The 22,967-nt window shown below is 53.0% G+C and overlaps 1 protein-coding gene across 4 annotated transcripts in view; it reads right to left on the bottom strand.

The window, feature by feature from the left end:
• RILPL1 (Rab interacting lysosomal protein like 1) overlaps positions 1–22,605 on the bottom strand; it is a 37,892-nt gene extending 15,287 nt beyond the window's left edge. For 2 of the 4 annotated variants that reach the window (XM_084762028.1, XM_084762029.1), the window contains exons 1-4: positions 21,833–22,605; positions 12,497–12,647; positions 6,316–6,434; positions 5,453–5,674 (exon numbers count right to left, since the gene is read on the bottom strand). In XM_084762028.1, coding sequence (XP_084618154.1) covers positions 5,453–5,674; positions 6,316–6,434; positions 12,497–12,647; positions 21,833–22,141 — 801 coding nt within the window. In that variant the 5' untranslated portion in view covers positions 22,142–22,605. The remainder of the gene's footprint in view (positions 1–5,452; positions 5,675–6,315; positions 6,435–12,496; positions 12,648–21,832) is intronic. The other 2 variants (XM_084762026.1, XM_084762027.1) reach the window with 2 other exon arrangements.
• Positions 22,606–22,967: the final 362 nt, after the last annotated feature.

The raw sequence follows: 22,967 nt of genomic DNA, 5'->3' as shown, positions 1-22,967 counted from the left end.
CTGCAGGGCTGCAGAGCCAGTTCTTTTGTGGTAGAGCTTAGGCGAGTCCTAGGCAGGTGTGTGGCAGTTTTGCCTCTGAATATTCGTACCTGGAGTGTGGGGAAAACTGAGCTTCTGTGAGCCATGCCTCATGCCTCCAGCCTGTGGGCAGCCGGAGCAAGGCCCGTCCCAGCTGGAAAGCCCGAAGCAGTTCCTTCCAGGGCTGTCATCCTGCCAATCAGAGGTCTTTCTAGGCTCATACCACAGGGGATGGCAGGGTGGCTCGGGTTATCTCAGATAAGCTGCTCCCTGGGGATGCCCTGGGCACGGCACTGGGACATACCTGGAGTCCCCGGGAGCAGCGCTGCAGGCTGGGGCCGCTAGCCTGAGGCCTGGCCTCCTGGGAAGGCTCTCCTGTGGGATCACTGGAACGCGACGATGACAGTTCAGAGCAGCCTGGAGTGACCAGCCTCTGGTCGCCCTGGGTCTATGACCCTGCATCTAAACCCTAGCTCAACCCAGCTACTGGGTCCTTAGGGGATTGTGGGACAGTCTCCCTATGTAGCCCAGGCTGGCCTCACACTAGAAATGTAGCTGAAGATAACCTTGATCACCTTCCATGGTGCAAGTGCTAGGACTTTGGGCGTACACCACCACATCTGGCCCTGGGACACTTTATTTTATATGAAGATGTGTGTTTCCTAGAGGTTAACCAGACTTCACTCATCACGGTTTATTTTGCAATGCTGGAGAGGGCACATTTCTCCTCACAAGACACTGTAAGTGGCCGAACTCTGGGGTTCAGAATTATACCTCCCAAAGTCTTATGTAAAATCCACAGGGGGATCTTGTCTACCGAAGGTCAAACTGTCGCTTAATGTGAAAGGGAAGAGTGGAGTTTGAGGCTAGCCTGGGCTACTTTGTGAGACCCAATCTCAAAAAACACCATGTAGGAGCTGAGATTACAGCTTCTTGGGTAGACTAGGACCGCCCAAGGTACACCAGGCATGGGGCATGGTATCTGCACGGCTTTAATCCTAGCCCCCGGGAAGCAGAGGCAGATGTATCGCTGTGAGCTGCGTTTGAGGCCAGCCTGGGCTATACACAGTGAGTTGCAGCAGTTCTAGGACAGCCAGGGCTATGTGGAGAGACCTATCCGATAAACCCCAGTTGTTGTTGTGTTTTTAAAAAGGCTTCCATTCCGGCTCCAGATCCTTCTGTGGCTCTCATCTCCCTCCTCCAGCCCTGCCCCAGGCCTGAGCAGCACCCAGCCACACGCTGCATTCCCCAGCCTGGCTCCCGGCTGTTCCCCGCCTGGAATAGCTCGCTCCACATTCCACTGGAAACCTGCCCACCCGACCTGTCCCTCCCTCCCCTGCTCCCACTGCAGGGGCGAGAACTCAGCATGAGTGCCTCAGAGAACCTTCTGGATGTATGAGGGTCTGGCGGCCACGCCTCTCCGCTCCAGTGTCCCCTTCCCTGACCGCCCCCCCCCATGTTTCTCCACCTTAGCCGTATATATGATTCTGAACCACTGAGTCAAGACCAGTCCCTTCCTCTTCCGGGAGCCCCAGGTCTCATCCAACCCCGGCGCACTCGCGTTTGATTGACAAGCACCCCGGACTTGACACAGCTCTGAGGTCAACCCGGGCAGCGTGACCCAGCACGTGGGCTGCCTGACTTCACAGCTCACGTCTTCTCTCTTTTTCTATTCTGTGTGCACACACAGAAGCCAGACGCTGGCATGAGGTGTCTTCCTCACTTGCTTTCCGCTCTGTTTGTTTAGCTCAGCAGTTCTGACTGACCGGAAGCTCTGAAACACGCCTGCGGCGTAGCTCTGCACCGCCCCCATGCCCCCCACCTCCCGACACTCACACCCCACCTCCACGCTGGGATTAATAGGTATAAACCCCATCTGCCTTTTTGTACGTTGGTGTTGAGGATCTGAATTCAGGTCTCCACACTCAAGTCCTTGCGACTCTTTATCACCAGCCATCTTCTCCTCAGCCCGTCTCCCCGTTTCTTCTCTATTCCTCAGCTGCCAGAAAGGAAAAGTAAACTAGTCTGGGCAGCCAGCTGGTGCAAAATGTCCCTGTCCTCCTTAAGGGAGGGACCTGGAGCAGGGCTGGGAATCACATGGCCCTTAGGGTCATGTCCTTAGGGACCCAGGTTTAGACCTGGCCCTGCCTGGTCAGGACAGAGGCTTGAGTTCCTGGGGCAAGGACGGAACATGGTTACCATCCATGTGGCCTACGGCAGCTGTCTTGGGCATGTGCCTGCTCCCCTGAGGTGGATCTGGCCTACCCTCTCGTCAGGCCTGAGTGCTGTACCTCACTTTCCCTCTGTAAAACCCCAAGGCTCGCCACACCTGCAGAAGCCCGGTCCGGGGACCCTCGTGCATTTCAGCGGCAGCTCAGAGCCTCTCGGGGGAAGAGGTTTGCTGAGCGGGGTTGACGTCAGGGACTATGTCATGGCGAGAGCCCAGCTGAGAATGGAACCAACTTAGAGGCAACAAACCCAAAAAGGCCTGGCTCGGATTCCCGCTGCCATCCTGAGCGCCTGGAGCCAGCTGCACCTGAAGCTGTCGCTACCATGACGGTTCAGTCACTCAGCCAGCACACCTTTCTCCTTCAACACGTAACTTGACTTTGTGACACTGTATAGCAAAAATCAGGTCCTGACCTGTCCCTCTAAAATGGCTTCTTCCGTGACCCTTAAACAATCAGTGTGCACCCAGAGAAAGAAAACACAAGCCCTGCGTCTACTGGGGGTCTCACTTATACCTACAGAAACGCCGGCATCTCCTCCCTGACCCTGCGCCTCCCGCCCTCCCCATCTCTGCCCCGCCAGCTGTAGATGCGGTGCCCTTGAAGGCCGGATGCCTCACCAGCTGTTGGCATCAAGAACCTATTCTTGGGGTTCCTGAGGCCCCCTGGGGATTATCTATATGTCAAACCCACTGTACCCACCTACTGGGCCTGGCCCTCCTATGGCTAGTGAAGCCCCCAGTGCCTGCCTTTGTCTTCCGGATGGCATCTGCTGGGCATGTGGGGCTTACACCCCAGGTGGTCCTTAGCCACCCTGGGGCAGGACTTTGTGTCACCCGTGGAAAGGCAGATCTGGGGGGAGGGGTTCTGTGCACGGTTCAGGAGCCCCAGCAGGGCTGAACATCCTGTCTTGTCACCAGGCCTTCTGTTCACCTTTCTCCCTTCCCTGTCACACACCGCCTCAGGGGTCACCTCTCAAGTGTAGGTCTTGACGCAAGCCCTGGTCACCAGCTCTTCCTGAGAGACACGGGTGGACAATTTCTCACTACTGGGACAGTCTCCCCTTCCCCAGGGGTTCAGCCTTTCCCTTCTATGAGGCCATAAATTCCTGGGATCCCGCCCCACCCCCGATCCCCAGCATCTGCCAGCCCCTCAAAGGCACACCAAGTCCTCTCCCTTTGGAGCCTGCAGGACCACACCGACAGCCTGTCTTTCCACCTCACCACACACCAGCCACCTTCACCTTGATGCCTCCTGGACTGCCCTCAGGCTCCCCCGGCCACAGGGCCTTTGCACAGGTCGGTCTTCCCACCTCACTCCTCCTCCAGTATCGTGACGCATTCGTCCAATCATATCTCAGAAAAGCCCCCTGAGCCGGTCTCAGACGACCAACCTGTTTAATTCTCCTGATAGACAAGGACTCATCTTACTGAAGTCCCATCCGGGGAACCCACACAGCAGAAGGAAGAGAACCGATTGCCACAGCTGTCCCCTGACCTGCACACGCTGTAGCACATGCACATACACAAAATAAAAAGTGGTAAAAATCAGTCTGGCGTGGTGGCACATGCCTTTAATCCCAGCACTCAGGAGGTAGAGGCAGGTGGATCGCTGTGAGTTTGACGTCAGCCTGGTCTACAAAGCGAATCCAGGATTGTCAAGGCCAATATAGACCCTGTCTCAAAAATAAAAAATCATTCATTGGCCTGGGGCTGGAGAGATGGCTCAGAGGTTAAGAGCACTGACTGCTCTTCCAAAGGTCCTGAGTTCAATTCCCAGCAAGCACATGGTGGCTCACGACCATCTATAATGAGATCTGGTGCCTTTTGTGACATGCAGGTGAGACACTGTATACATCATCATAATAATAATAAATAAAATTTTAAAAATCATTCACATGTAACTCACATACCATAAGATCTACCCTTCAAAGAATAAAGTCTGGAGATTCCTAGAACTTCCCGAGGTGTAAAACCACCACCACTGTCTAATTCCAGAACGTTTCCTTCATGTACAAAGAAACCTTGTGCCTATAGCCATTCACCGCTGCCCCAGTCCCTGCCCACCCATCTGCATCCTATCCTGCATCTGTCCAGTGCAGACATCTCCACATCTCCGCTACATGGAGTCACACGGCATGTAGTCTTCTGTGTCTGGCTACTCTTGCTCATCATGAATCCGTCAAGGTTCACCTCTGGGGTAGCGTGTCCTCATGACTCAGGCTTTTTCAGGGCTGAGTCATATTCCACATAGTGGACTATGTATGACATCATTTCCCTAATCACTTCCTAACTGGGTGTCGTCTATCAGTCAGATCTTATGACTAATGCTACTGTGAACATTTGTGTAGGTTGTTTTTTTTTTTGCTTTGTTTTTGGTTTTTTGTTTTCCAGACAGGGTTTCTCTGTATAGCCTTAACTGTCCAGGACTCACTTTGTAGACCAGGCTGGCCTCGAACTCACAGAGATCTGCCTGCCTCTGCCTCCCTGAGTGCTGGGATTACAGATGTGCACCACCATGCCTTGCTTCCCCCACCCCCAAAGTTTTTTAATTTTTGTTTTAATGTTAATATGTTTGTGTCTATGTGTGTATGTGTGCACATGTACACAGGTTCTCAGGGAGACCAGCAGAGGGAAACAGATGCCCTGGAGCTGGAGTTACAGGCAGTTGTGAGCCTCCTAAAGCAGGTGCAGGGAACCAAACCAGGATCCTTTGGAAGAGCAGCAAGTTCTCTGAACTGGCGAACCATGATGTCGCCAGCCCCCTGTATAGGTAGGTTTTTACATGGACACATATGTTCAGTTCGCTTGGATATCTGTCTAGAACTTCCAGTCCCTATGGCAACTGTGATCACTGTCCTATGCTAAGCATATGCCCCATGGGACAGCAACAGTGCTAGGCGAGTCTTTTCATGCCATCCTGTGTGCCTGCTACATAGTCAACAGTCACCGGAATGAATGAATGAATGAATGAATGAATGACTGGAGCTCAGTAACCAACCACCACTGAATTGCACGCCCTCTGGCATGCTGAACACCTGGCCTTCTGGCCCAGCTCTGTCCATGCCCAGTTGTGTATCCTTCAGCCAGTAGAATCCTATCTGTGTGTGTGTGTGAGCGTGCGTGTGTGCGTGTGCGTGTCTGCCTGCCTGGTGCAGGCCCACCACGCAGGCTCCCACGGCACCTCAGCACCAGCCTGCTGCTCACCTCGGCCTCCTCCGCCCCATTCTGCCTGTGCTCGCCCTGCAGCGTCTCTCGAAGCCTCCCGAGTTCTGCCCGCAGGCTGCCCATCTCCTGTTCCTTGGTCTGCAGATCTGCCTCAAGCTCCACTTTCTGTTCAATCAGCGCCTTCCCCTGAGCCTCCACCACTGTGACCCGGTGCCGAAGGTCATGGTTGATCTTCATTAGCCTTGTCTGCTGCTGCTGCAGCTGGGGAGAGAAAGAGGCATCACGTGAGGCTACCACGTACAGTGACCAGGCTGTGTATGGCACAAGGGCAAACCCTCTCTGGGTGGAATATGTACATCATAAACATTTTCCAAGTTTGTTTCTATTTTTATGACTCTTAATAAGGAATGATATAATTGTGTGTGTGTGTGTGTTTAAAGATTTACTTATTATTATGTATACAGTGCTCTGACTGCATGTACACCTGCAGGCCAGAAGAGGGCATCAGATCTCATTATAGATGGTCGTGAAACACCATGTGGTTGCTGGGAATTGAACTCAGGACCTCTGGTAGAGCTCTTAACCAATGAGCCATCTCTCCTGCCTTGTGTTTCTGTTTGTGTTTTTTAATTAGTTAATTTTTATGCGGCTGTGTGTTTTGCCTGTGTGTGGTCTGTGCACCACATATGTGCCTGGTGCCTGTGAAGGCCAGAAGACAATGTCAAATCCGCTGAGACTGGAGCTGTAAACAGTTATGAGCTGTCATGTGGGTGCTGGGAACGGAACCCATGTCCTCTGGAAGAGCAGCCAGTGTTCTTAGCCACCTTGTAGGCCCTCCTGCCCTCTCCCACGGGCTTCTGACTGGGGGACCCTGACGCCATGGAGTGGGCGCGGTCACTTACAGCTTCCACGTCCTCGTTCTTCAGGCCCAGCTCCCTGTCCTTGGCTCGGATCTCATCCCTTTGCTTGTCCACAACCTCCTTCAGCCTCTTCATCACCTGGCGCTCACGCTCCGACATGCCTGTGTGGAGGCAAGCCTGGCGGGTGAGCCACCGCCCTTCCCCTCAACCTCCCAGAGCATCACACTGCAGAAGGGCCAGACCTCGAGGCGGCCGGTGGTGGCGTACGCCTTTAATCCCAGCACTCGGGAGGCAGAGGCAGGCGGATCTCTGTGAGTTCGAGGCCAGCCTGGTCTACAAAGCAAGTCCAGGGCAGCCAAGGCTACACAGAGAAATCCTGTCTTGAAAAAAACCAACCAACCAAACAAACAAACAAAAGGGCCAGACCTCTCCTTCAAGGCCCAGCTTCCCCAATCCTCCCATGGAACCCCCACACCACTACTGGTGCCTGCTTCTGCCTTCAGTCTCACCAAGCACACTCGTACCTCACCGTCTCTCTTTCCTCTGCCTGAAGCTTTGCCTGCTGACCTACTCTGGCTCATACACAGGAGACTCATCTGGTTGGTCCCCTCTGCATGATGGCTGCCCTACCCCTCGCCCCGAGACACTTTCACCCCTTGCCTCACAGCATCCGGCAACCACAACATGCTCCCACATGTCACGACAGACATGACCTCACACGGCGACCCAGAGGGCGTCTCCAAAGCTTCTACTAACACTGTAAACCACTGTATCCAAACTCAAAAAATAGCTGCACCTACCCAAGGCAGACCGGAGAAAGGGCAGAAGCAACACACACACACACACACACACACACACACACACACACACAACACCACCACCTCCACCACCAGCACCATTAGGATGTAGCTCTTGGTTGGCAGTGAGGACGACACCCCTCCACTACCCCATGCCTCTCACACATGAGGTGCCTGTCAGACAATTGGTGAAAGCAGGGTGTGGTGGCGCAGGCAGGTAGATCTCTGTGAGTTCAAGGCTGGCCTGGGCTACCTAGTGACTCTGAGCCCAGCCTGAGCTAAACAGAAAGACCCCTGTCTAAAACAAAAAAGGATATTTGTTGAGCAAGCTGTGGCAGCATACAACTTCAAACCCAGCACCCCAGGCAGAGGCAGGGCAGGCGGATCTCTATGAGTTCGAGACCGGCCTGGTCTACAGAGCAGAGTCAAGGCTACACAGAGAAACCCTGACTCAAAACCAAACCAAAAGCCGGGCGGTGGTGGCGCACGCCTTTAATCCCAGCACTCGGGAGGCAGAGGCAGGTGGATCTCTGTGAGTTCGAGGCCAGCCTGGTCTACAGAGTGAGTCCAGGGCAGCCAAGGCTACACAGAGACCCTGTCTCACATAACAAAACAAAGCCAAAAAAGGTGTGCCTCAAGTCCTCTGACCTCCACAAGTACACAACCATTCACATATACATACACACAATTAAAAAAAAATACTCTTTAAAGGCGCGTGGGTGTTCTGCCTGCATGCGTGTCTTTACGTCAGAGGTCAGAAGAAGGTGTCAGATCCCCTGGAACTGGAATAATGGGGTGCAAGGAATTGAACCTATGCCCTCAGTAAGTGCTCTTATCTGCTGAGCCATTGCTCTCGCCCACAATTTTTGTTTTGTTTTGTTTTGTTTTGGTGTTTCAAGAAAGGGTTTCTCTGTGCAGCCTTGACTGTCCTGGCCTCGCTTTGTAGACCAGGCTGGCCTCGAACTCACAGCGAGCGATCCGCCTGCCCCTGCCTCCCGAGTGCTGGGATTAAAGGCGTGCGCCAACATGCCCGGCTTCCCCCCCACATTTTCAAAAGCCAGAAGTTCAAGGTGGGGGGTGGTGAATGAGTATGGCCAGCGAGTTCAGGATGGCCCCTGCCGTGCCAGTCTCCATGGCAACCCCCCCTTCTCTGGCACATTCTCTGCCTCCATCTCACAAGGGTAGCTGCGATCACATTTTGGGCTCACCAAAATAAGCCAGCATAACTCCATCTCACTGCTTTTGAACTTCCTTCTCAAAAGAAAACCCAAGAACAAAGAAGGGGCTGGAGAGACAGTTCAGCCGTCATGAGCACTGCCTGCTCTTGCAGAGGCCCTGGGTTCGGTTCCCAGGCCCCCACATGGCTGCTCACAACCCTAACTCCGGTTCTAGGGCTCCAATGCCCTCCACTGACTCCACATGGTGCACGGACATATGTGCAGGCGCGCGCGCGGACACACACACACACACACACATACACACACACACACACGAAATAAACAAGACCTCAAAGGAACAAAACCACACAAAAATGACTGTGTGGTCGGCTCTGCCCTGTTCGTGGTGACCAATGGCAGAACTACACCGGTCTCTGTGATGTGTCTCACCTCTGCCCTGTGCAGTGGCTGGACACCTTCAATTCACAGCCTTATTAGCCTGTTAGAGTGCTAACAGCTCTCTAGCTGAACAGATCCCAAAAGAGACCCAGAGGAGTTGGTTTGCTTTTGTTTTTTGCTTTTCCAAGACAGGATTTCTCTGTGTAGCCCTGGCTGTCTTGGAATTCATAACGCAGACCAAGCTGGCCTTGAACTCACAGAGATCTACCTGCCTCTGCCTCCTGAGTCCTGGAATTAAAAGCCTGCGCCACCACTGCCCAGGGTTTCTCTGTGTAGCTTTGGCTGTCCTAGACTCGCCTGGTAGACCAGGCTCACTTCGAACTCACAGCGATCCACCTGCCTCTGCCTCCCTGAGTGCTGGGATTAAAGCCGTGCGCCACCACACCCTGGTCAGACGAAATGTTAATCCGGTTTCTGTGTTGATACAAAAGAGATCAGAATACAGCCCTGTCAGTATTCAGAAATCCAGTGGCCTGGGGGCTGGAGAGATGGCTCAGAGGTTAAGAGCACTGACTGCTCTTCCAAAGGTCATGAGTTCAATTCCAGCAACCACATGGTGGCTCACAACCATCTATAACGAAATCTGTATACATAATAAGTAAATAAATCTTTAAAAAAAAAAGTGTGTATCACCACATCTGGCCCTCTTTTGGAGGTGGGAGGGAGAGAAAGAAATCCAGTGGCCCGTGTAGGATAGGCACTTTTTAGCACCCTCCTCCCCCTAGCTCACCGCCACAGAAATCTGACCCCTTCCTGCATCTGCATCCTCAAATAACCCTTGGCCCTGGCCCTGCTCCATGTCACTCTTGACTGGTTCTCAAGGTGACCAGTGCCACCCTCTTTCTTCCAGGGTACTGCCGGCCCCACGTCTGTTCCCTAGTAGGTGGGGAACACTTGGTCCCTGCTGGGTTCCCATGGTTTCCCTACAAAATAAAAATAATCTTGAAGGCAGCCTGGCATCTGCCTGCCTCTTCGCACGGGCGGGGGCTGCAGGCATCGAGAACACAGCTCCCCCGCTGGTCCCATGGGAGCCGGGCACATTCAATGCTCAGGGCATCACCTGTGCACACCTCATGCTGGTCCACACTGGTTGGCAGCCGTGGGGAAAGCTGCAGGGGCTGAGCCACACTCCCAGAGGGAAGGGGCCACAGGGGAGGCAGCTCAGAGCTGCCGGAGGTCTCTGGGGCTTTGCTACAGTGGGCAATGGGTTTCCTGATCTCCCCAAGAGGCCTCTCGGTGCAAGATTTTCCTAAATAAAATGATTCCCCAATTCCACTCCTAGACGTAGACCCCAAAGAGCTTAAACCATGGATTCCCACAAACACCCAAAAGATGCTCACAGTGGCCAAAAAGCGGATGCAACCATTAAGCCCCATTCATGGATAAATGACAGACATGGTCCATCCATGCAATGGAATAGTATACAGCTATGAAAAAAGAGAAACCATTGACACCCACTAAAATACAGACAGACCTTGAAAACACTAAACTAAGGCCAAACTCCTGATGAGAGGGGGATGCTACTGCCCTCTTCCATTCTCACTGGGCAACAGAGGCACACAAAGGTCTTGTGAGTCCATCAAATCACATGACAGGACAGTGCTGGGGTCAAGAAACCATCTGCTCACGGCAACACCCTAGTTTCTTTTCTTCTTTCTTTCTTTCCTTCTTTCTTTCTTTCTTTTTTTCTTTCTTTCTCCCTCCCCCCCCAAGACAGGGTCTCTCTGTGTAGCCCTGGCTGTCCTGAACTCACTGTGTAGACCAGGCTGGTCTTAAAATCAGAGAGCTCCGCCTGCCTCTGCTTCCCGAGTGCTGGGATTAAAGGTGTGCACCACCACGCCCAGCTAACCCTCTGGTTTCTAAAGCTACCAAATACATCTCAACAAAGCACATCCCAAAAGGAGGATTCCAGACCACGATTCAACTGTGGGTTTTTTGTTGTTGTTGTTGTTGTTGTTGTCCTTTCAGTCTTTATCAGTATCTTAGCTCTTTATTTGTTTTGAATTTTATTACGTGTGTGTGTGTGTATGTGTGTGTGTGTGTGTGTGTGTGTGACGCTTACTTGTGAGGAGGTCAGAGGACAATTTTCAGGAGACTATTCTCTCCCTCTACATGTGGGACTCCGTGATGAAACCATTGTTGTCAGGCTTAGCAACAAGCATAGCAACAAGTATCATGCCCACTGAGCCATTTCACTGGCTCTTGTCTATTATTTTCAAATTCTTTAATTACTTTCTCTTTTTCTTTCTTTCTTTCTTTCTTTTTTTTTTTTTTTTTTTTTTTTTTTGAGACACACTTTCTCTATGCAGTCCTGGCCTTCCTGGAACTCACTCTGTAGACCAGGCAGGCCTGAAACTCAGAGATCAGCCTGCCTCTGCTTCCCAAAGGCTGGGATTGCAGGCGCGGGCCATCACTCCTGATTTTCGCAATGCCGAGGACACAATCCAGCACCTCATGTATGCTAGGCAAGGGCTCCATCAACTGGGCCACACGCCCAGGCCCATACAGGGCCCGCATCCAAATCCAGAGGGTGGGGCTTTGTGTGGACAGCCAGGGATTTGCTCAGGCTAAGAGCCTGCAGACAGGTATAGTGGCAACACTCCCTTAATATTAGCACTCAAGAGGCAGAGTTCTGTGAGTTCGAGGCTAGCCTGGTCCAAAGAGCAAGTTTCAGGCCAACCAGGGCTACATAGTGAGACCTTGTCTCAAAAGCAAAACAAAAGAGATTGAGATTGGATTCCTTGGTGTCAGCTACCAGAGGCAAGATTGCTACTTAAGGGAAGAAGGCGTGGTGGCGCAAGCCTTTAATCCCAGCACTCAGAAGGCAGAGGCAGGTGGATCTCTGTGAGTTCGAAACCAGCCTGGTCTACAGAGTGAGTCCAGGACAGCCAGGGTAACACAGAGAGATCCTTTCTCGGAAAAACAAACAATCAAAAACAAAACCAAAACAACAGCAAAGCAAGTCAAGGAAAGTGTGCTGGCTGTGCAGAACAGGTGTAGTGCACAGGGGTCCAGACCAAACAAACTCCATGGTCTATTCTTGTTTTCCCAGCCCCAGCAGAGAGTCATGTACGAAGGTCCCAGGGACAGACAGCAGTTGATGGCCTCGGTGCCAATCAAATTAGAAGTCATGTCCCCACTTGCCTGCTGGCCTCCCTGTCCTGTGACCACAGCCTGACACCTCTTCCGACACACAAAGAACAACACCAGGCTTGGCTCTCATCCCTTGGACCCCTCTGACCTCATCTACAGCCGCCCTCAGCCTCAACCATGGTCTCTTCCCCTGGCCCTTCCAGGTTTCCTGCAAACACTCATACCCCAGGGCCTTGGCACGTGCCACCTACTCATGGCACTAGCACGATTCAACACAGCACTTCCTTAGGCCTTAACTGTGACCACACTGATGACTGGACATAAAGTGACCCCAGGTTGCTAGCCTATGTCCCCTATTTCCGCTCTCACACAGTGTCAATTGCAAAAAAAAAAAAAATCAAAATAAGACGTTTACTTATTGTTCACGTATTTACTGCCCATCCTCTCTGTGCTAAAACAGAGTTTCAAGTGGCCAGAGTCTGGCTCGTCCACTGTATCCCAGGGCCCAGCGGAACCACGCAGGAGGGCGGACACGGGGCCGGCGAATTGAGTCCACGTCAACGCCCGTGAACTGGACCTGAGTCACTTCTCTCTGGGAGAGTCCAGCTGTGAATCCACCTGCCCACAGGAGCCAAAGGCACCAGAAGTGAAACAGCAGCCTCTGAGTGGTCACAGAGACCGCTGGGAGGGGTGGGGGTGGGGGGGGGAGAACCTCACCTTCCTGCTTCTGGAACTCCTCCTCAGAGAAGCCCACGTCCTTGTGGTTGAGGTTGGTCATCAGCTGCTTGTTCTCCTCCTGCAGCTGGGCAATCTGGGACAGGAGGTCCTGCGCCTCACCCCGCCACACATCCTCAACCAGCTCCAGTTCCTGTAGGGGGGGGCGGACAGCAAGGGTCACATCAGCACCACAGCTACCCAGGATCTCACCCGCCCATCCAGAGAACTACTCCGTTTCTGGGACTCGGGGCCATCCCTTTTCCCCAAGAGAAGCTGGTCCCCGACAGGCGGCACACAGAGCCACCAGGTGCTCCTCTGCTGGCCTGTGCACCGAAGCCCTGGGCACCCAGCCCAGGCCACACCTGTGTTCACCCACTGAGTGGACGAGCCAGCCCTGTCTATGGAGTCCTGACACTCCCCAGTCACCTCTTCAGGGCACAAAGAGGCTGCAGAGACCCTGTGACAGGGCCACAGCCCCAGGGTTCCCTCTGCTCTCTGGGACAGACAGACATCTTATCGAGGCAGCCTGAGTCACTTGCCTAACCACACAGAGCCTCAGTTTACCTCAGCTAGGGAACCAAACCTTCTGGGTTTAAAAGCCATGTGAGAGGACTACTGAGATCTGTCCGTAATCAGTATTTACTGTTCGTGGAGGCTGAGACAGGAGGAAGCCTTCAAGTAAGAAGTTAGCCTAGGCTATAAGAACGTCTCAGGAAAAAAAAAACCTATGAAATTTCAAAAGGGACTGGGACATTGTGACAGTGTATGCAAGTTTGGTTCCCAACACTTGCACAGGCATCTTCCTTCATGTTCACACACCCATATACAGACACACAGACATATACATACTTACAAAGAACAAAAGTGGGGCCAGGTGTGGTCCTTTAATCCCAACACTCAAGGCAGAGGCAAGCAAATCTCTATGGAATTTGATCCAGCCTGGTCTACAAAGTGAGTTCTGGGCCAGCAAAGGTTACATAGTGAGATTCTGTCTCAAAATAATAGGAATAATAATAAGAAATATTAAGACTATAAAATGAGGGGCCGGGTGTGGTGGCGCACGCCTTTAATCCCAGCACTTGGGAGGCAGACGCAGGCGGATTGCTGTGTTTGAGGCCAGTCTGGTCTAAAAAGTGAGTCCAGGGCAGTCAAGGCTAACACAGAGAGACTCTGTCTCGAAAAACTAAAAACAAACAAACAAAACAAAAAAGACTATAAAATGAGTCTTTAAAAAATTCATCTATTCAAAAAAACCTTCATTTATTTTACTTTATTTATACATAGTGTTCTGCACATAGGTATATGCACTACAAGTCTGCAGTACCCAAAGATGCCAGAAGAGGGCAACAGACTCTCTGGAACTGGGGGCAGTTGTGAGCAACCATGTGCGTGCTGGGACCTGAACTTGGGTCCTCTGCAAGAGGAGTTAAGTGTTCTTGAGCCAGGTCTGCACAGTGAGACTTCGTCTCCAGCAAACAGGTAAGAGCCAGAGTTGGCAATGTTCAGCCCTGTGGCATTCTGGGAAAATATTCTAGAGGCCAACATAGATCCATCCAGGACGTGGCAACCCTACCCTTAGATCTGTTCAAGAGATGTGAAGACATGTGCCCGGGCTTAGAGTAGTACCACACACTTATGATCCCAACATTCAGAAAGCTGAGGCAGGAGGATTGTGGTGAGTTAGGGGCCAGCCTGGGCCATGCCCCCTGCTCCCTAAAAAAGACCCCGGAAAGAAAAGACAGGCCCAAACCCACATGATCATATATATATACACAAAGGCCTACAGCAATGTTGCTCATGGCAGAAAGAATGAGCCAGCATCCGGCAGCCCAGGGAGGAGCAAATAACACCGACCCATCCCCACAATGGGCCATTACCTGGACATAAAAAGGAATGAAATGTTGCTATCACTATCCCCAGCTAAGAAGAGGAGCCAGGCACAAAAGGTCACACAGTCTGCAGTGTCATTTTCACGAACCGTCCCAACAGGCAAATCCACAGAGACAGAGGTAGGCTTCTGGCTGGAAGTGCTGAGGGGCACCAGGAGTGACAGTGTGCCCAGCTTCCTCTTTGAAGGCAAGGTCAACGATCTCGACTTTATGGTGATACTGTCTGTACAGCTGTGAACAAGGGAGCAACCACTCGGGTGCAAGAACGAGGTTGTGGGGGGGGGGGCACCATGGCTGTGGCTTGGTCACAGCCCGAGCTGTCTGTATGCATCCTGTCAACACAGGCTTGCTTGTTCGTGGAGCTGGGAATGGAGTTAGGGGCCTCACAGATGTATTCTACCATTGAACCACACCTCCAGCCCCTCACTGGGGCTCTACCACTGAGCTACGTCTACAGCCCGCTTCTCGGACATGGTCTCACGACGTTGTCCAAGCTGGTCTTGAACTCACTCCGTAGCCTAGGAGGGCTTTGTTTTGATTTTTCCTGCCTCAGCCTCCCCAGTAGCTGGGGTTAATAGGCTTGTACCACCAGGCCTGAATATGCCCACCCAGGCGTGAATTTTATTCCCAATACAAATAGTTGGTTCTAGGCAAGCTCTTTAAACCTTAGGCCCCCAGAAGAGAAATCAGTCTGTCCCTTTGACGGCTGTGGGGAGGATGAGACAGTCAGCTGGATCGAAAGGGTTTAAAACGGCACCCGGCACCCAGAAGGTGCCCGCACAGTCAGGATGTGGCCAGCCCTCCCCTCCTACAGTCTGTCACAGGATGGCCAGGTGGCCGGACATCCAGCACTACCCTCCCTCATCTCGTAGAGAAGTTCCCCCCATTCCGCCTTCTGTCAGGAAACAGTGGCCCTGACAGCTGGCTCACGGTCACAACGGGGGTGGGGGGGTGGGGGGTGGGGGGTGGGGGTGGGGAGGGTGAAGTATCAGGTCAGGGTGCGCAGTGGTGCAGTAAGGGTGGTCCCTACCTTCCTGCATTCAGGGGTGGCCTGCAAACCAAGCCAGACCCTTCGCTTCCTCCCCCAGCTGGCCCAGGCTGAACACGGAGTTGACCAGAGTGAGTATCAGGAGTAAGCAGCTAAGCAGGTGGAACAGTGCTCCCCACAAAGACGGCCACATGCTAGCCCCCAGACCCCAACAATATGTCACCTTCCATAACAAAAGGGACTTTGACCTCAAGGAGATCTGGTGGCTCTATGAGATCATAGGGCCCTTGTAGGCCGTTAGCAGGGGTCAGAGTGAGAGATGTGGTGTAGGTTAGAGCCTGGAAGATGTTGTTTGCTGGCTTGGAGCACGCAGGAAGGGGCCAGAAGCCAGGGATGCAGACAGTAGAAGCTGAGAAAAAAAAAATGCAAATAAATAGATTTCCCCAAGAGCATCCTAAACCAATGGAGCCTCTCGACACCTTGACTTGACTTCTTGTTATTATAGATTTGGGTGATGAGGACGGAGCCCGGAGTCTTGCACATATCAGACACAAGCCACACCCACTCCCCCAACCCTTTGTGGCTTTGTTGTTGGTTTTGTTTTTGTTTTTTTGATTTTTTGACAGAGCCTCACTAAGCTGCCTAGGTTGGCTTCAAACTTGCCATCCTCCTGCCTCAGCCTGTCAGATGCACTACCAGGTCCCGCTGTTGAGTGTAACCCATTTCCAACTCCTGGCTTCCAGAATGTTACCCAGTCCTGTCCCCGTTGGTGTTGCCTGTACCTACCCATGGTTCCTTGCTCCACTAGACATTAGTGTAGTAGCCACAGTACGGATTATCCAGCAAAATAACGTATTTCTCCTGCTTTGAGCCACCAGTGCTCAGGTTATGGCAGCCACGGGAGCTATGGATAGATTTAGCCACAGTTGGTGTTTCCTCTCATGTAGCCCAGGTTGACCTCAAACTCCCTAAGCAGTCAAGGTTGGCCTTGATGTTCTGACTCTCCTGCCTCCACTCCCGCATGTTAGGATTACAAGCAGGCTTACTACGTGTGGTTTCTACATTGCTAGGAACCGAACCCAGAGCCTAATGCATGCCAGGCAAGCACTCTACCAGCTGGGCTAGCTCTAGCCCTTTTCTCTCTTTCCTTCTTTTTTTTTTTCCCAGTGTTTCGAGACAGGGTTTCTCTGTGTAGCCTTGGCTGTCCTGTTCTCACTTTGTAGACCAGGTTGGCCTCGAACTCACAGCAATCTGGCTGCCTCTGCCTCCTGAGTGCTGGGATTAAAGGCGTGCGCCACCACCGCCTGGCTTCTTTCTTTTCTTTAAGACTTATTTTTAATTATGTGTAGGTGTGTGTCTGCTTGTGGGTACAGGTCTCCCCCCACCCAAGACCCTCTCTGTGGTGGCTCCTCACTTCACCCAGCCCTCAGCTCAGGCACTGTCTCATCTGGAACTTCCCTGAAAGCTTCCCTCTAGACAGCCTCCATCAGCGCTCCCTGCTTTACTTCCTTCACGGCACTTAATCATAAGCTGGCAGCTCTGTTTATTTTTAAATATATGCGCTCATGCTGGTGTGGGGGAAAACACATGCTGGATTTCAAACGTGAGGTTAACGAAAAGAGTGGGGTGCTCAGGCTAGCCTGGTCTACAAAGCGAGTCTAGGACAGCCAAAGCTACACAGAGAAACCCTGTCTGGGTGGCGGGGTGGGGAGAATGGGGCCCACACAAGTTGGCTCAGCAGGTCTGACTTGACTAGAAACCCACATTGTGGAAGGAGGCAACTGAGTCCTGTGACTTGTCCTCTGACTTCCATGTCAGAGGACAGGGTTTCTCGGGGCTGGAGAGATGGCTCAGAGGGTAAGAGCACTGGCTGCTCCTCCAGAGGTCCTGAGTTCAATTCTCAGCAACCACATGGTGGCTCACAGCCATCTATAATGTGATCTGATGCCCTCTTCTGTCTTATGCTTTCTTCTGTCATATGCAGGCAGACATGCAATAGAGTGCTTATATACACAAATAAATAAATCTATATAAAAAAGAAAGGAAGGAAGGAAGAAAGGAGAAAGAAAGAAAAGACAGGGTTTCTCTGCATAGTCCTGGCTGTCTGACTGTTGTGGAATTTACTCTGTAGACCAGGCTGGCCTGGAACTCACTCTGTAGACCAGGCTGGCCTGGAATTCACTCTGTAGACCAGGCTGGCCTGGAACTCATAGATCCCTCTGCCTTTGTCTCCTAAGAGCCTGGCTTAAAGACGTGTGCCACCTCCACCCTGCTAAGAAATTTTTTTTTTTTTTACTTTAAAAAATAAAAAAGGGGGCTGGAGAGATGGCTCAGTGATTAAGAGCACTTGCTGACCTTCCAAAGGTCCTGAGTTCAATTCCCAGCAATGACATGGTGGCTTACATCCATCTGTGGTTAAGAGCTGGTGCCCTCTTCTGGCCTGCAGACACACATGCAGGCAGAATACTACATAAATAATAAATAAATACATCTTTAAAAAGTAAATAAGGGCTGGAGAGATGGCTCAGGTTAAGGGCACTGATTGCTCCTCCAGAGGTCCTGAGTTCAATTCCCAGCAACCACATGGTGGCTCACAACCATCTATAATGTGATCTGATGCCCTCTTCTGGCTTGCAGGTGTACATACAGGCAATAATAAATAAATCTTTAAAAAAAAGAAAAAGTAAATAAAAAAGGAATGGAGTCTGAGCCTGTGGCTCAGTAGGTAGAGAGCTTAATTAGCATGCACAGGGGGCCTTGGGTTCTATTCCCCAGCAGTGAATAAACTAGGTCAGGTGACCCGTACCTGCATTCCTAGCAGCAGGGAGTAAGAGTCAGGAGGACCAGAAGTTCAAGGTCACCTTCTGATATATAACAAGTTCAGTGCAGGCCTGGGATACTTCAGACTCTGCCTCAAAAATAAAATAAAATAAAAATTGCATATGGCTCTGCATGTTGGTGCATGTCTTTAATCCTAGGGAGGCAGAGACAGGTGCATCTTTATTGAGTTCAAAGTCAGCCTGGTCTACAGAAGAATTCTAGGCTAGCCAGGACTGCAGAGAGGAGACTCTATGTCAAGGGAGAAAAAAAGGTTAAAAAATATTAATAGGTCTGGAGAGACAGATCAGGAATTGAAGAGCACTGACTGCTCTTCCATAGGACCTGGGATCAATTCCCTGCACCCCCACATGGTGGCTCACAGCTGTCCGTAGATCGCTAGTCACCTTCTTCAGGCCTCTGTGGGCACAACGCATGTGGCACACAGACATCCATGCAGGCAAAACACGTATACACATAAAGCAAAATTAAAAATAAAAAAATAATAAGCACTCAATACATTCTTATACCAGGGCTGTTGGCGGTAGAGCCCCAGGCCAGCACACACAGATTTGACCTAGGGCACCATAAAAAAAAACTAAAAAAGATACTCATTTTTACGGTGATTGCATGTGAGACTGAAATCGTCATGGATGTACTGGTTTCTAGTCTCTGTGGTAGAATTAACCTCACATATTTCCTCCTAGCACGCACTTTCTGCTGCTATTGACTGGCAATGGGCCTAGAGCTGCAGGCACACAGGGGCCAGATCTTCACCTGCATCCCCATTGCCCAGAAGGATGCCTGGAACATGGAAGAATACTTGGGGTTTTGGGGTGTGGAGTAAAGAGGGCTTAGCACGACGAAGGTCCTGGCTTGAATCCCCAGCTTTAAAACCATGTCCATGGGGCTGGAGAGATGGCTCAGTGGTTAAGAGCACTGCCTGCTCTTCCAAAGGACCCGGGTTCAATTCCCAGCAACCACATGGCAGCTCACAACTGTCTGTAACTCCAGAGATCCGACGCCCTCACACCAATGCACATAAATTTAAATTAAATTTTTAAAAATGTTTTTAAAAAAATTTTAAAAAATAAAACCATGTCCGTACAGCCAGGCAGTGGTGGCGCACGCCTTTAATCCCAGCACTCGGGAGGCAGAGGCAGGCGGATCGCTGTGAGTTCCAGGCCAGCCTGGTCTACACAGTGAGTCCAAGACAGCCAGGGCTACACAGAGAGACATTGTCTTGGAAACAAACAAAACAAAACAAAAACAAAAATACCCAAAAAACTATGTCTTTATAATTGTTGAGTGAACGACACACACACTGTGCTCCCTGCAGACGTAACCCACAAGCCCCTGCTCTCTGGATTCTGTCACCCACCCGCTGCCTGGCTTGAGGCTCTGTTCCCCGACCCCTGCACGGTACTGCCCACGTCACCCAGGAGAGCACTCTGTGCACCGTGGCATGGCATGCCCACAGGGCTGCACAATGCGTAATCCAACAAAACCATGGGGCCCTGGTCTGGGACTGAGGGATGAGGCCGGCAGAGTAAGCCTAAGTGTCTGAGGAAGGCCAGGGCTCACACAGGCTTTCCCAGGCTGCGTTTACAGAGAGAGAAGGAAAGAGAGACCGGGGAGACAGAACAAGGGCACGCTGAGGTTTTTGTAGGAAGAATTAAAAAAAATAAAATAAAATAAATGCATGTTGAAAAGATCAGATGGGCCTACACACAAGCCACACAAAGAGGCCTGGCCTGGGGGTGGAGGGGCTCCATCTTGGTTGTTTACAAACAAGCGCTGCTACCTACTTCCTGGCTGCTGCTGGTGACACTCTGAAGCAACAAGTGCGGGATGGAATTCGACTTTGGTGACCTGTGACAGCTTGGGGCCCCGGCCCAGCCCAGCCGCAACAGAAATAAAGCACTGGGAGGGGACACAAAATGATGCCAGCGGGACTTCTGGCAGACACCAGGCGGAGGAAGGATTCTGCAGCCCAGGAGGACTGCAAGCCCCTCCCTCCCAGATGCAGCCCAGGAGCCCCTCCCTCCCAGAGGCCCTCCAAGACAAGGGGAGTATCTGTTGGGGGGGGGAGGGAGTAGAAATGCCTGGCTGGGGGCTCCAGTGATCTCTGGGGGCATCTCAGTATGTGCACCCCGCCCCAAGACTTTCTACCTCTGAACCTTGGGCCTCTGGTAACTAACTTCTTTACCCACTGGGCCTTCTCCTTGGCCCCAGAGTCTGGCCTGTGTCCTTTGTGTCCCAGCTGCCCCTAATGCTCATCACTGTCCTACATGGTGGGGTCTGAGATTACCCTGTGGCGGACACCAGGACACAGAGAGGCTAGCAATCTGTCCCATAGCCTACAGCCTGCCAGCTGTGGGGTTTGAAACCGGGCTGTCTGGCTCCAAGGTCCCACTTGTCCGGTGTCTCTGCAAATTAATTATAGGACCGAGGGAGGCATTTTCTGGCTCCCAGTGTGACCCTGGAAAGGCGGCTGACTCTGAGGAGCTCAATTTCCTTCCGGACCTCAGAGTACAGGACAAGGGGGGGGCTGGGGGGGAAGGACACAGACAGACAGCCCTGTGCATATGGTTGTCATACACACCGGTGGCCCGTCCTCCGGGTGAGGCTGAACACCTCATTTGACCACTGTCTCAGAGAACGTAAGACCAATCCCAGCAGGACTCAATAGAGGATGGCCTGCCAGGGAGTTTCAGAGAGGCCGACTAAACTTCCCCCGGCCACACAGCAAGCCAGAACAGGTTCTAGCATCCAGGGAAAAAGGGGTTTCCTCCCATTAGAAGTCCGGCCGAGAGGGCTGTCAAAAGCAGCCCAAGCTGAGGTTAGGGCAGGAAACCACACGTCTCAGATTCCCTTCCACAAGCACCCAGTCTGATTTGGTCTCCCACAGGCAGACGCCTGCTCCTGAGGCAGAGAGTGGGCCTGAAAGCCACCTGCAGCTCAGTGTCCCCAGTCAAGCCGGCTGGAGAAGAGACCCTGGAAGTTATCTCCCAAGTAACCTGGGGTAACCCCCTCCCAATTGGGATGCTCTGCTTCCTCTTCATCGCAAAGATGAGGAATACCCTCGCGCCTCACGGTTTTAAGAGTTAAAAACAAGAGTCAAGGCGACAGGGAAAGCACCTCAGGGTGCAGGGGAGCCCTGAGAAGTTGTGACTATGAAGCCCAACGTGGGGTCTCCGGACTAGAGCTCACTCTAAGGGCCCTGGAGGTACTTAGGATAGCATGAAAAGGGAGAGGGCTGGGCGTCTGGTGTCACACCTTGGGTCACAAAGAGGGGTGGGTGGAGACGGACTTCCTTCCTGGAATAAAATAATACTAAGTACTGTGCCCACCGCATCCCGTTTGGTCCCCGTAGGTGGGTTCTACTGTAACAGCCATTGGACAGACCAGGAGACAAAGCACAGAGAGGCTCAGCAAGTTACCCAAGGTCACACTGCGACTCAGTGCTCAAGGCTGAGCCAACAGAACCCCGGCCTCCCTTCCTCTCATCCTGCGCATCCCCCTCCACTCTAGGCACTGTGTTCGCTCATCCACACGGACACTAGCATCTGCCCACGACCGACGGGCAGCCACGGAACCGGCGCCCCTTTCCCGGACCGGCAGACTGATGCCTCCGCCCACCTTCTGATGCTTGCGCTCTTTCTCAATGCGGTCCATCCTCTCCACGCGCAGCCGGTCCAGCTCCAGGCGCAGCTCGTCCAGCTCGGGAGCGACGTGGTGCCGGCTAACCAGCACTTCGAGGATCTCCAGGACCCTCACGACCTTGGGCATGAGACGTGCGATGGCCTCGCAGCCGTGCTGATCGATGACTCTCTCGAACTCGTGGCCCACCAGCGACGCGATGTCGTACACGTCCATGACGGTCAGCTCCGCCACATTCTTCTCCAGCGCCGACAGGGCGGCGGGCGGCGACCCCAGCGGCTCCTCCATGGCCCCGCGCGGGCCCGGCGCTGTTCGTCCACTCGCGCAACTCGTGAACTTGGGGGGTGGGGGGGGTCTGTAGCACCGCCAGGAGGATAGCGAGGGCGGCGGCGCGTGCGCAGGCCCGCAGCGCCTCCCGACTTTGAGGCTCGGACTCCAAGCGATGGAGACGCGGGTCCCGGCCTGGGAGATGGGTGACGCCCGGTGCCTGGGGGGACCGCGGCCCCGAGACTCCTCCTGGGGAGGAGAATCAAACTTTGGCGACGCCGAGTGACTCCGGGTGGCCGGCTCCTCCCCGCGGGCACGCTGCAAGGCAACGTGGGCTTGGAGAGCCGCGCTCGTCTCCGTTCCCAGGGGTCCCGGTACACAGCCCAGCGGATTCCGAAGCTCCGCCCCCGGCTCCGGTCCCGCCTCTCGGGCTCCGGTCCCCACGACCCCGGCCCTGCTCCGCCTCCTCCAGTTGCGCTCCGCCTCCCGGGCAGGCACCACGACGCGCATCCATTGGCTGCTGCAGGAGGGGGCGGAGTCTGCTTGCGGAGGGACCGGGTCAAGAGGTGGGCTCACTCTGGGATCCAGCTACTGGAAGGGGATCCCGCCTCCCTTCCCCCCACACTCCCCCCCCAGCTAAACACGCCCCTAGAAGTTCCGTGCTCCTCCCTGGGCACCCCGACTCCGTGGCGCCCCACCCTGCGCTCCAGCGGGCGCCTTGGAGACAGCCACCCATAGCGCATAGGGGTCCTCGGTCTCCAAAGCCAGCCAACGTCCCGCCGGATTCTGGCTCATTTGGGGGAACCTCTGACCCCGCAGGTCTACCATCTCCTCTACTCCACTGTCT

The sequence above is a fragment of the Acomys minous genome (assembly GCF_964271855.1).
Source record: "Acomys minous genome assembly, chromosome: 16".
NCBI classification, from domain to species: Eukaryota; Metazoa; Chordata; class Mammalia; order Rodentia; family Muridae; genus Acomys; species Acomys minous.
Note: the sequence above shows the minus strand (reverse complement) of the source record. Positions and strands in the feature narration are given on the sequence as shown.